Genomic DNA, 13039 nt, shown 5'->3' on the forward strand with positions numbered 1-13039 from the left:
ACGCACCACCCTTCTATGGAGTCACTGAATAGTACAGTTAACAGGTTTGGCTGCTAACAAAAATGTTGGAAGTTCAAGTCCACCCAGAGACACCTTGGAAGAAAAGCCTGGAAATCTACTTCTGAAAAATCAGCCACTGAAAACCTTGTGGGGCACAGTTCTACTCTGACACACATGGAGTCGCCATGAGTCAGAACCAACTTGACAAAAACTCGTTTTGTTTTTAAAAATTTTTTTCTTTACCACTCTATATGGTTTAGATTCATCAATCTCAAGCATGTATTGTAATCTATTACACACACACACACAAAAGACCTAGTCCCTACCTCCACCTGCAAATCTGATGTGAAAGATTTGGTAATAGTGGTAACTCCATGACATTCATGCGAGGGCCAAGGGAAAGCCCGAGTGAGCTTGGGGAGTAACCAAACCCAAACCCATTGCCGCTGAGTTGGTTCTGACCCTCAATGACCCTACAGGACAGAGCAGAACCACTCCATGGGGTTTCCAAGATTGCAGATCTTTACAGGAGCAGGCAGCCTGATCAGCTGGTGAGTTCACATGACCCATCTTTCAGTTAGCAGGAAATGTTTGGGTGGAGACTAAGAGAAAATTTTTCATGCAAAGACAGGGAAGGAGGCATGGGACCAGCAAGTGGCTCAGATGACAGTAGCAGAGGGTACAGGGGAAAACGGCCTCTGCTGCAAACCCTTCACCACCTCAGATCTCCAGTCGTCAGGCATACGTTGGATCCAGCCTCTGTGCCTCTGCCAGGCTATACTCCCTGCCAGGATCCTCTTGCCTTTGCAGCAAACCCTGTCCTGTTTTCAAAGGCCCAGCGGCAATGCTACCTCTTGTGGAAATTCCTCCCCAGATTTCCAATTCTTCCTGCCCAGATCAGACATCCCACCTCTGTTTTGCGCTCCACCAGCACCCTGCACTCACCTTTAGCATGCATTCCTAAGTCCTTGGGTTACATGCTGAGATGCATGGTGTTGGAACCAGGGCAGTTTGTTGGGGACTGACTTCCTTGTTGCCCTGTGCTACGCCCAGAGCATTCTGAGGTGGCAGGATGGGTACCAGCTCCCCTCACAGTACCTTACTCTTAATTGTTATCAGAGCAAATCAAAACTACCAGCATAGGAAAAGCAGAACTGGGTATTTGGAACTCAGACAAATAAGTTTACCGCTCATCACATTCTGAAGTATAGAACAGGAAAGGATTTTAACAAGCATATGGTTCCACAGTCTTCTTTTTTCAGCTAAAGACCTGAGCTCTAGATTGTGGTTTTTGTTGTTAAATGCGATCCAGTTGGTTCTACTCACAATGACCCTGTACAGGGTTTCCAAGAAGTTGCTGCTGGGCTTGAACCACCAACCTTGTGATTAACAGTCCAGAGCCACACCAGAATGGATTAGGTGGTGTCAATGGATGAAACCTTTGCTCAATACTTCAACACACTTTCTGCTCCTCACTCATTAACTAGTCCCTGCTGGGTGCCAAGCTCTGTGGTAGGCCTTGGAGATTAAAGACATGGCTAAAACATAGCTTTCTGCCTCTAAGAACTCACTGTTCAGCTGGGTTGTTGTTATGTGCCCTCAAGTCAGCCTCCAACTCATAGTGACCACATGCATAACAGAATGAAGTACTGCTGGTCCTGCATTGAAGACTGACTACAAACTGCTAACATTAGGGATCGCTGGCTGGCAAGATTATGTATGATTTTGATTTTCTTCCTTTTACTTTTTTAAAAATTTCAAACATTAAAAAGTTCTACAACCACATCTGTATACATTTTTGAGATACAAAGATAGCTGTTTGGCAAACAAACAAAAACTCCACATACCAAATGTTTGCTATATTCTAAAGGCTGATAAAGGCACAACTTAATTGGAGATAAAAAAAATAAAAATCATTAGGCCAATCTTTCTAATAAGAATCACTTAAAACCCAGCTATTTTAAAAAAATGATAGTAGACAAAGAGGAAACAGAGAAGAGCTGTGAATTTCAGCATGTGGGCCAGCACAGTGGCAAGAGTTGTGAACTGCAAACCCAATGTGAAAAGCTAAAAGGATTTTCCTTCCAAACAGCAATTAGAAACATCTAGTCTACATTCCTGGGACCAGATGGTACATCTGCTTCATCTGGTAGATCCCACTCTCCCAGCAATAGGCTTTTAGCTCATTTTATGTACATAATCTTCCTTTTTTATATCACCACCTTCAAACACCACCGGGACTCTGGATCTCTACAGTGCTATGGAATTCCCCTATTTCTTCTCCTTCAGGGGATGTATCAAAAAGAGAAGGAAGGAAAGAAGGAAACCACTAAACATGCACATTATGGATCTAGTAATACCCACAGGTGGCAGATGCTCACCTTAAAGAACCTAAGTCCCAAGGTAAAATGTAAGTTTTTGCTTTTTAAGTAGGAAGCAACCTGAAGAGTTATTTGGGAAAGTCATGCTTTATAGTAAATAAGAATTCCTAGTTGACGACATAGCTACAAACCAACTATTTAAGCTTTTCTTAAAGTCCCACTCATTTGTTCCACCCCCTGAGCCCTTCAACAACCAACTGCTCTTTTCCCTTAATTGTTCCAGGGGCCATGAGTTTATCATCAGCTGCAAATGCAAGGACTCAACTCATGAGCACCCCCTAATCTCCTTCATTCAAGTTTCTGTGATGCAATCTCTTCTTTAATTGTCAGTTTTATCTCTCAGAATATGTCCCCCAATATTTATACCAATCATTTGCTGAGAGTATGTTGTTAACCCAAAATACGCCAGGTACTATGTAAGCAACAAGAAAGCCCTACAGAATAGTTCTCTCTGTCACATGGAATGGCCATGGTTCAGCAGCAGGGCATTCGGGGAGAAGAGAGGACAGGACAGATTTCTTAAGGGAGATATAAACAATGTGGTGGAAAACATTGCCCTACCATTTCTGGATTTGCAGCTGAAAGGATGATCAGATCTAAATCACTGGAGGGGGAGTTTGAAATGGTGGCTGTGGGATGGGGCCTAATTATTTACTCCAGTCCAATCAAACATGAAGGAGCTCTGGTAAAGTAGTGGTTACGAGTCCGGCTGCCAACATCAAGGTCAGCAGTTCGAAACTACCAGCGGCTCCGCAGGAGAAAGATGAGGCATTCTGTTCCCGTAAAGATTTACAGCCTCGGAAATCCTGTGCAGGATCACTATGAATTGGAACCGACTCCACGGTACTTAACAACAACAATCAAACATGACTGTTACTGAAAACATGTTTGACCAGCCATTCTATTGCCATCTCAAAGGGACTTTGACAAAGATGAAACCCCTTCTTATCCGTTTCCACCCTATCTTAGACAACATTTCTTTCCCCTTCCTCATGATAGCTCTCTCCTCATGTCCTACCCAGTTTACTGATAAAACTTATTGTCTGGTATCAAAACAAGTTTCACTGCTGGTTCCACTCTTTGTGAGCATAGCTCAATAAATCTCTATGCGTTATGGTTTCCAATATCAGCTGGTTTACTATAATATCCCTTTAGGAATGTAAGTATCTGACTTTAAAATGGTATATGGTAGCAACAACTCACATTTATTGGTAATTACCATGTGTCAGTCACGATGCTGAACGCTTTACACATTTCACTCACTGAGTCCTCTGAGCAGCCTCATGAGGCAGCATGTGCTAATACTGTTGTACAGTTGAGGGCCAGGTTAGGTAACTTGCCTACGGGTACTGAGCTAGGGATTGGGGGAGTCAGTGTCCAAACCCAGAGTCCTTGTTTTTCTGCCTCCTTCCCAGTAGCAAATGCCCATTTTTGTGCTGCTGTTTCAGCTCCTGTTTTTCTCTCTGTATTTTCCTATCAAGGCTATCAGCTTCAGGAAGCAGCCAAGAACTTTTTATGCTGGAGACAAGTATTTATTCTGGAAAGAATATTATTCCAGACAGCAGCTCTATGTCATGTGTACAGACTGACCTCTGCTCTCTCTTCTTCTTCTTCCTCGTCTTTCCTCCTCTAATCTTTATCCTTACCTTCTCCATGGAGTCCTTGAACTCCTAACCTAAATGTTTGGGGTTCAAGCTCACCCAGAGGCACCTTAGAAGTAAAGCCTAGTGATCGGCTTCTGAAAGATCACAGCCTTGCACAGTTCACGGTGCACAGTGCTCAACACTCGGGGTTGCCGTGGCTTGGAATGGATTCAAAGGCAATTAACAACACCAAACCTCTCCATGGAGTCTCTGGGTGGTGCACATGGTTAAGCACTGTGCTACTAGCAAAAGGTTGGCAGTTTCTGACCTGCCCAGAGGCACCTCAAAAGAAAGGCCTGGTAAAATCTACTTCTGAAAGGTCACAGCCTTGAAAACCCTATGGAGATCCTCTCTACTCTGAAATACATGGAGTTGCCAGGAGTCAGAATTGACTTGATGACAACTGTCTCGTTTTCCTCCAGGCCCAGGATTCATTCCCGTGGTCCTCATCAACCCTCAGAACCACAACAAGAAGCCCAAGACAATGCAGAAATGTGGAGCCAATTTTAGAAATGCGCTTCTAGAGATCAACACTAACCACCTTTGCCCCTTGCTGCTCCTTGTCACATCATCCTTGCAGCCGACATTTAAGGAGCATGTGTTCTGTGCTAGGTATGTACCAGCATGTGATACAGGAACACCTCATTCAGTCTTCACATCCTCCTGTGAGACCAGAATCATCTACCTCATTGTACTCTTTCCACGGTCCCACACGCAGGCAGAGGCTGAGTCCCAAAGTGAACTCAGGTCTGGTCAATTTCTGAGCCTGGTTTCTTAACTGTCACATATCAGTGCTTCTAGCCTTGGCCACTAGTTCTCTAAGCAAGCTTGATTTTGAGTGTCGTCACTGCTAATCTGTCCACCTCCTAGCAAAAGCTTTGTGAAACTCTAAGGGGATTCTTCTATGTTTCCTTCTGATGTGGCTTCACAAAATTCGGTTTTCCCCTTTCCATCTGAGTGAATCTAAATCTGTCTGGGAGCCTCTTGGACCCTTGCATTTAGTTAACAAACAGGTAATGTGCATTTACTATTTTCATCAGACTGAAATTGACTGCTTCTTTGTGGTGTATCTAGACCACGCATTATTCAAACTTGGGTACACACCTGCCACTTCCTGGTCAGCAGAGGAGAGTGCAGATAAAGAAGGAAATCTGTATTGTTGTTATTCAATTGAAGCATTGCATGCATGTGGCAACGACAGAGGATTCATTTTAATTCAGATTAAAAGGATAAATGATAGGTCTGAACTAAAACTGGCCCGTCGTATGATAACATTCTAACATTTTCTGCTTGTTTTCAATAGAATCATGCTGTGCACATGGTATGATGGAGCAATTAACAAAGAAAATACATGAATTGCTATCAATTAGATTGAGGTTGTCAAGGACTTCATTCTTCTTGGATCAACTATCAACACTCGCGGAAGCAGCAGTCAAGAGATCAGACGACGTATTGCATTGGGCAAATCTGCTGCACAGGAACTTTTTAAAGTACTGAAGAGCAGAGATGTTAGCTGAAGAACAAAGGGCCACCGGACCCAAGCCATGGTATTTTCAATAACCTCATATGGATGCGAAAGCTGGACAGTGAATAAGGAAGACCGTAGAAGAATTGATGCCTTTGAGTTGTGGTGTTGGAGGAGAATACTGAAAGTGCCATGGACTGCCAAAAGAACCAATAGATCTGTTTTGGAAGAAGTGCAACCAGAGTGCTCCTTGGAGGCCAAGATGGCTAGGCTTTGTCTCTCCTACTTTGGACACATTGTCCAGAGAGAACAGTCGCTGGAGAAGGATGTCATGCTGGGTAAGGTGGAGGATCAGAGAAAAAGAGGAAGACCCCCAACGAGATGGATCGGTCAGGTGGCATCATTGATGGTGTCAAGTGTGGCGGCGGTAGTGAGGTTGGCCCAGGATCGGACATTGTTTCGTTCTGCTGTGCATGGGGTCACTATGAGTCGGTTCCGACTCGATGGCACCTGACAACAACAACTTACTTCATGAAAACCAACTATGCATTTTGCTTTTAGGAACCACAGTCTTTTCAATCACCTCATGGGCATGTAAAAGGTAGACAACGAATAAGCATGACAAAAGAAAAATTGATGCATTCAAATTGTGGCAGTGGTGGCAGCAGTGGTGCACTGTTGAGTTGGTTCCGACTCACAGTGACCCAGTATAGGACTTCTGAGGCTGTAGATTTTTATGGGAGCAGAAAGCATCGTCTTTCTCCTAATGAGTAGGGCTGGTAGATTCGAACTGCTGACTGTGCAGTTTGCAGCCAAACTTGTGACCCATTATGCTATCAGGGCTTCTTTCATATTGTGGGAATGAATGGTGAAGAGTCTTGGCTACACCATGGACTTCCAGAAAGACAGACAAATTCATCTTAGAAGGAATATAACCAGAATTCTTCTTACAAGTGAGGTTCAAGAGACTCTGGTTCCCTTACTTTAGACTCTGACAAGAGAGACCAATCGCTAGAAAAGGACCTGATATTTGGTCAGCTGAAAAGAGGGCAGTACTCCCTGAGCTGGACTGACGCTATTACGTCAGAGCCAATGACTGTGAAGACAGCTCAGGCCTGGTAACATTTCATGACATTATATATAAAGTCACCAGGAGTCCCCGCAGACTCAAGGGGAATAAAGACAAGTGTATTAGTGGCACTGTGGATTAATGTGCTGGACTGCAAAGTTGGTTTGAACCACAAGGTCAACCACAAGGTGGTTCAAGCTCACCAGCTGCTCCTTAGAAACCCTATACAGGGTCATTGACTGGACAGCACTTAACAACATCATCATCATTTTGGTGACACTGATTTCAAGGGGAGTTAGGTGTGCACTCTACAGACTCGAAGCAACTCAGCTCGCTCTTCTAAGTCTAAAGTGGGGATTTGCAAACTCAACAATTTGATAAACATTTGGTTATGGGGAAACACACTGTTAGATATTTTCTGCTTGGAGCTACTGGGGATTGTGCAGTCTTTCTTAAGAGACAATTTTAGAAATGGGAAAATCCTGGATCCTTTAGAAACACCCATTTTACTTGTGATGTTGCTTCTCTTCTCAAAACTACATTTGCTGTGATATTCCTAATGTATTATCAAAAGCTACTGGCCAGTCTCCCCCCTTCCATCTTATTTTAAGTTTCAGTAGATATTCTCTGAATTCAAAATCCAAAAGCATGGTGAGTTCCAAGGCTCCCTATTGAACTTCACAGGCTCTATTGTTCCTTGTGGCCAGATCCTCTCCCATCATGCAGCTATCTCTTTGTTCTGACTCTGGCTAAGTGTTCTGGTGGAACTCAGTTTGACACACGACCAGGAATCTTGTGCTAAAAGAAATACTATCCAAGGGGGTGGGGGTGCCATTCACTTGTGCTTCAAATTACATTTGAGACATCCTGTCCATGTTATTAAAAATATCACAATCATTGCACATGAGACATCCTGTCCATGTTATTAAAAATATCACAATCATTGCACAATCTCCCAGATGCTGGCCTGGGACTCTGGTATAGGAGTGGCCAACCTGAGTTTTACAGATTAATAACCAGGGGCATGCTGACATTCTAAGATAGTGTTCCAAGAAAAAAATTTTCATTTTAAATATGCTGCTGCCGTTTCATGCTGTGGAGTTGGTTCTGACTCAAAGTGACTCTGTATAAGGTTTCTGAGGCTGTAAATCTTTATGGGAGCAGAAAGCCACCTTCCTCTTCCTCCTATGGAACAGCTGGATTGGAACTGCTGACCTTGTGGTTAGCAGCCCAATGTATAACACAGTACTCTACCAGGGGTCCTTAATTTTAAAGATGCATAATTTATATGATAAGCTTACATACCACTTTCTTTCCCTCATTTTTGACCCCTGGACAGAGGACTATAACTAAATAAAACTCCAAAAACTTGGAAAATCACCTCTGTGATGTATTTGTCCCATGTGACCCGGAGCAGAGCACTGCATTTTAGAACTCTGACTCAGAGTGACCCTAGAGAAGAGAGTAGAACCGCCCCCCAGGGGTTCTAAAGCTGCAAACCTTTAGATAAGCAGACAGCTTTATCTTTCTCCCATGGAGCATCTGGTGGGTTCAAACTGCTGACCTTTCAGGCTGAGTACTTAACTACTGAGTCACCACAGCTCTAGAAATCTGGATATTTAACACAAATTCTTTCTGAAATTCCAAAACTTTGTGAGTAGAATGAACAGATTTTAGACCATACTACCTCCTACCCGCAAATGTGAAATGATACTTTAACATTGAATATGGATAGGGAAGGAAAAAAAAAAACCTAACAAAATGACACCATTTCAATGAACTTAACAGATCTCTGTATAGCGAATTATGAAAACTTAAAATATCTCAAGTGTCAGGCAGCTATTTAGCACCGTCTGAGAATAAAAGTGAATTGTTCTTTTGTTTTTCTACCTTGGTGGTGGTGGTGGTGGTGTGCCGTGGAGTCGGTTCTGATTCATAGTGACCCTGTATAGGGTTTTCAAAGAGCAGCTGGTGAGCTTGAACCACCAACCTTGCGATTTAAACTCATTTTGCGGTACAGCACATTTACCCAATAAAAACACTTGAACAATTCCTCAGTTTTAAATACATATAAACTAAATATATCTAATATATTCAATTGCATAGTTACACAATTTTAAACACACAACACATATACACAAACACACAAAAAATCAATACAAAAAGGTTCTTTTAAGAAATTTTGTTTGTGAGCTGATTCAAAGCAAAATATTGTTGTATAAGGTTTCTGAGGAGCAGCTGGTCAGTTTGAAGCACCAACCTTGCGGCAAGCAATCCAGTGCTTATCCATCAGCACCACCGAAGGAATAAAAGTTTTAAAGATTTAGATAGAGATGAGGGAAGACCATGAGAAACTTTGCATAGCCACTTAGTGGTTAGAATCATATTCTTAAGCCTAGTAATAGAAATCTAATCAAGTATCTCAAACATAATGAAACAGAAGTGATTTCTTACTGAATACTGGGAAAGACGTGTTTCCTTTCAACACCTGGAATTCTTGTTCTAGTCGTCTCCGTAAATCGATTTGTTCAAATAAAACCTTCTGAAGTTCCTCTAATAAAGAAAAAACAGAGGAGTCGTTTTACTAATCTTTATAAATAACTCTCCAGAGAACTGTTATATATGGCAATTTATTATTATAAGACAAAATATTTTAACCAGTTTAAAAAGTCTTGCATAGACATAGGATAGATTTTGTGCAAAAAAATCCATGAATATAAATCAATGTAATATATTATTTTAAAGTATTATATTACCGTGTCCTGTATTGATTGATATGTATGCATTTATCTCAATTATATCCACCCAATGGTCCATATATTATTCATATGTTGCTTGTCAAGCTTAAAATATGGTGCAGAACAAAAATATCCTCCTATTATCTCCATAATCTTTTAAAACTAAGGGAGTTTTTACAGAATTAAAACTTTTCTTTACCTTTCCCCATATTTTCTACATCCTTTTTGAGTGAATGAGGTGAATTGGTTTCTTGTGTGTGTTCACCTTAAAAAAAAGAAAGAGGGAAAAAAAAATATGATTAGTTTTGTGTAGGCTGCTTTTTTCACTTTCATTTAACATCGATAAGTGAGCTTATTTGATATATAACTTGGATCTAGAAGTCCTCAGGACCAAATGTCCTCATTTATTTGTGGATGAGTCCCCTGAAGCCCTAGAGAACACTTACAGAAAATGAAGCAGAGCCGAGCCTATGGATGGCACCTCAGTCAAAGAAGTTTCCTAAAGTCAGTCCCTTCTTCCAGCCCCCATCACTATCCTTTACAACAAAGGTAATTGCTACAGCAGCCAAAAGAGGAGACTGACCAGTCAAGATTTCTCTTAGGAATCTGGTAAGTCCACCTCCTTCAAGAAGCTGAGAAAGCTGGCTTCAACTGGAAGGTTCTCAAGGCCCTATAAGCTGAGACCTCCCTGTCCTCTTGGACCACCTAAATTTTGAGCAGTAAAAAAAAAATAGAGGGAGGCTATTGTTGCCCATGGGAGAGGATTTATAAGCCTGGAGGAGTTTCCTAATAACTGAAACAGTTGTCATGGAGTGGAACTGTGCCATCGAGTGGAACAGTGGAACTGGGGTTTTTAATGGCTGATTTCAGAAGTTGATTATCTCTGGGTGAACTTAAATCTTGACATTTTTAGTAGCAGCTGAGCTCATTTCTGTTTGTACCACCCAAATACTCTTATCACTGATCATTTGCTTTTTAAAAATTAAAATAGAGATATGAAACAAGTTATTTCATGTTACTCTGTAATATTCACTTGCCTGCTGATAATTTGTTAACAACTTGTCTTTGACAAATAATAACTGTTGTGGATAAAGGTTAGACTATGGTTCTTACTTAGTTTGATTATGTGCTAACCAGAACGATGGCAAGGTTGTTGTTGTTAAGTGCAGTCTAGTCAGCTCCGACTCATAGTGACCCTGTATAGGGTTTTTCAAGGAGTGACTGTTGAACTTGAACTGCTGATCACGCGCCATATCAGGACTCTAATGACAAGCTTAGAAAAGTCATTTATCTACACGTATAAATTGAATCTACATAATTCAGAAAACCTAAACAAAGCAAAGAAATGTAAAAATTCAGTTCATCATCATTTTCTCTCCGAATTTCAACCTGATGGCTGCATCCAAGGCTAGATTTAGGTATATGAAGGCCCTAATCACTGGTCATCAGTGGTACCCGCTCCTCTGTTTACTCACACATCCCAGCTGGATATGTGAGTTAAGCATCTACATAGATACAGCTGTGTGTGTTAGCTATCCATGACGTAACTCCTTTATAACTGAGACTACAATGTTAAGGATCAAATGCAAAAATGACGTATGCCATTTTAGTAGCATGCGAGGAACTGGATTATAAAATTTTCAGTGGATGTGGGTACTAAGATTTTTACTACATATCATATTGTCTATAAAAAGAATATACCACACCAGAGAAAATGAAGCATTGAATTTGGTTGTTATTTATAAATATAATCCGTCCTTGCCCAGTAACAGCTCATATTTGATCCAGTTGCATATTGGGTGAGTGTAGTAGGAGTGAGTTAGACTCGATAGTCCACCCCTACCTTCTTGTTTGTTAGGAAGAAATAAGAGGTCTGACAAGATAAGGCATTTCAATTACATGACAAGGGGCAGATGTCAATGTCAATGTTGAAGTGGAAGGGGTATCATAGCTTCCACAGCCTTGGGTATGGGTTCTCTCCTGACCCTGCATGGACTTTATTTCCAGCCAGCACATTCTCATGCACTGTAACTGGCATCAGTTTCCTTTAGTTCCCCTTCCAATGAGGTGTTCACTTTTCCTTGTGTCCTTTCTGCTTGGAATCCACGGGTCTTTGCTTTGGACAAAATGGTGCTTCTATCTGTTGAAGCCCTGTCTGCAAATATTCACTTAATTTAATTAAACTCCACATTTTCATCTAAAGTTGGTCCAGTGAAGGTGCTCTGAGGAAGTCTCATGGGTTCCTCCACTCTAACCAGTCCCCCACCTCCCAGGTAACCTCCTTCCTGTGTCCTCAGAATGCCTTGCACTTGCCTTGGTCATGGCACTTTTGCTTCCTCAATTTCCTAACCTGATAGGCTGTCCCCAGTGCGATTTGAAGGCAGGGGCTGTCTTTCCTATGTAACCATTGCCAAGCACAATGTAGGACACATACTTTGATGTTGTTGTTAAGTACCGTGGAGTCGGTCCCCACTCATAGTGACCCTGCACATGGTTTCCGAGGCTGTAAATCTTTACAAGAGCAGAACACCTCATCTTTCTCCCACGGAACCGCTGGTAGGTCCAAACTGCTGACCTTGAGGTTGGCAGCCCAACTCGTAACTATCATGCTACCAGAGTTCCTTAGGACACATAATAGGCACTTGATAAAAGTGTCTTGAGTTGCTATTGAAAGAACCCAGGAGGTCATAAATTCTAAGTTATAGCATGACCAGAATCCATCATTTCAATTCTCTCCTTCCTGTTTGTTCATTTTCCCCAACAAGAAATGGGAGTGGAATGACCCCAGGCACTTACAGGAACACTGGGAAATTTCATTGTCATGGTACAAATTTCTGCAAAGAGAGAAACAGAACTTGTCCCCAAAGCAGTGACCTATAGTATCATGCACAGACAGGAAAATCCTCCATGTCCTATTTTTATAAATGGCTACTCTGCAGTCCACCTGATGATGTGACTATTGCGTACGTGTGTGTGTGTGTGTGTGTGTGTGTTTGAAGCCAACTGGCACTGAGCTGACTGAGTTATGGTGACCCAAGGTATGCCAGAGTAAGATTTTCAATGACTGATGTTTTTGGAAATAGATTGAATAGGTGTTTTTGTTTGTTTTTCAAGTTTCAGACATTTATTATTCAGTATAAATCCCAACACGATACATCAACATGATGCCGTGCATTTAGGGAAGAAAGATATCCTGGTGAAGTGGGAAATTGTGCAGATGGCTTCTGGAAGACCTTCATTCTATACAGCTTTTAAGGGAAAAGATTTCATTTAGAAGTCAGGGCCTTCTTTCTTTAATTTGCTGTCCTCCACATTCACAGAGTAGAATTTGTATTGATCATTGGGACCCAGTTTGTTCCATGAGTCTAGACTATTCTTTCTGTCCCAACTAACATCTGGATTAAACAATGCCAGACGCATGACATACAGCACTGCTCCGGTACCTCCAGCTCCAATAAATACAAAGAGAGGTATCAAGCTCGGGTGTTTCTTGGCCTGGCAGAGGATCTGGTGGAGCATGTTTGTGGAGGAGGACTCGAGTCCGGAAGGAGAGAACAAAGGTGGCAGGCCTAGAACCTAGGACTCTCTGCTCCCTGTATGTGAGGGCATCCAAAGTCACCCAGGGTCTCCTACCTGAACAGGCCTTTCTTTTGAGGTGCCTCTGGATGGTTTTGAACCTCCAAACTTTTAGTTAACAGCTGAGCATGTTAACATGTTAACACCCAAGAGGGACTATATATATA

At 41.9% G+C, this 13039-nt stretch overlaps 1 protein-coding gene across 1 annotated transcript in view; it reads right to left on the reverse strand.

The window, feature by feature from the left end:
- SKOR2 (SKI family transcriptional corepressor 2) overlaps positions 1 to 13039 on the reverse strand; it is a 46119-nt gene that overhangs the window by 14877 nt on the left and 18203 nt on the right. The window contains exons 4-5 of the mRNA XM_006835113.1: positions 9496 to 9561; positions 9013 to 9111 (exon numbers count right to left, since the gene is read on the reverse strand). Of these exons, the coding sequence (XP_006835176.1) occupies positions 9013 to 9111; positions 9496 to 9561 (165 nt within the window). The remainder of the gene's footprint in view (positions 1 to 9012; positions 9112 to 9495; positions 9562 to 13039) is intronic.

The sequence above is a fragment of the Chrysochloris asiatica genome, unplaced genomic scaffold, assembly GCF_000296735.1.
Source record: "Chrysochloris asiatica unplaced genomic scaffold, ChrAsi1.0 scaffold00015, whole genome shotgun sequence".
Taxonomy (NCBI): Eukaryota; Metazoa; Chordata; class Mammalia; order Afrosoricida; family Chrysochloridae; genus Chrysochloris; species Chrysochloris asiatica.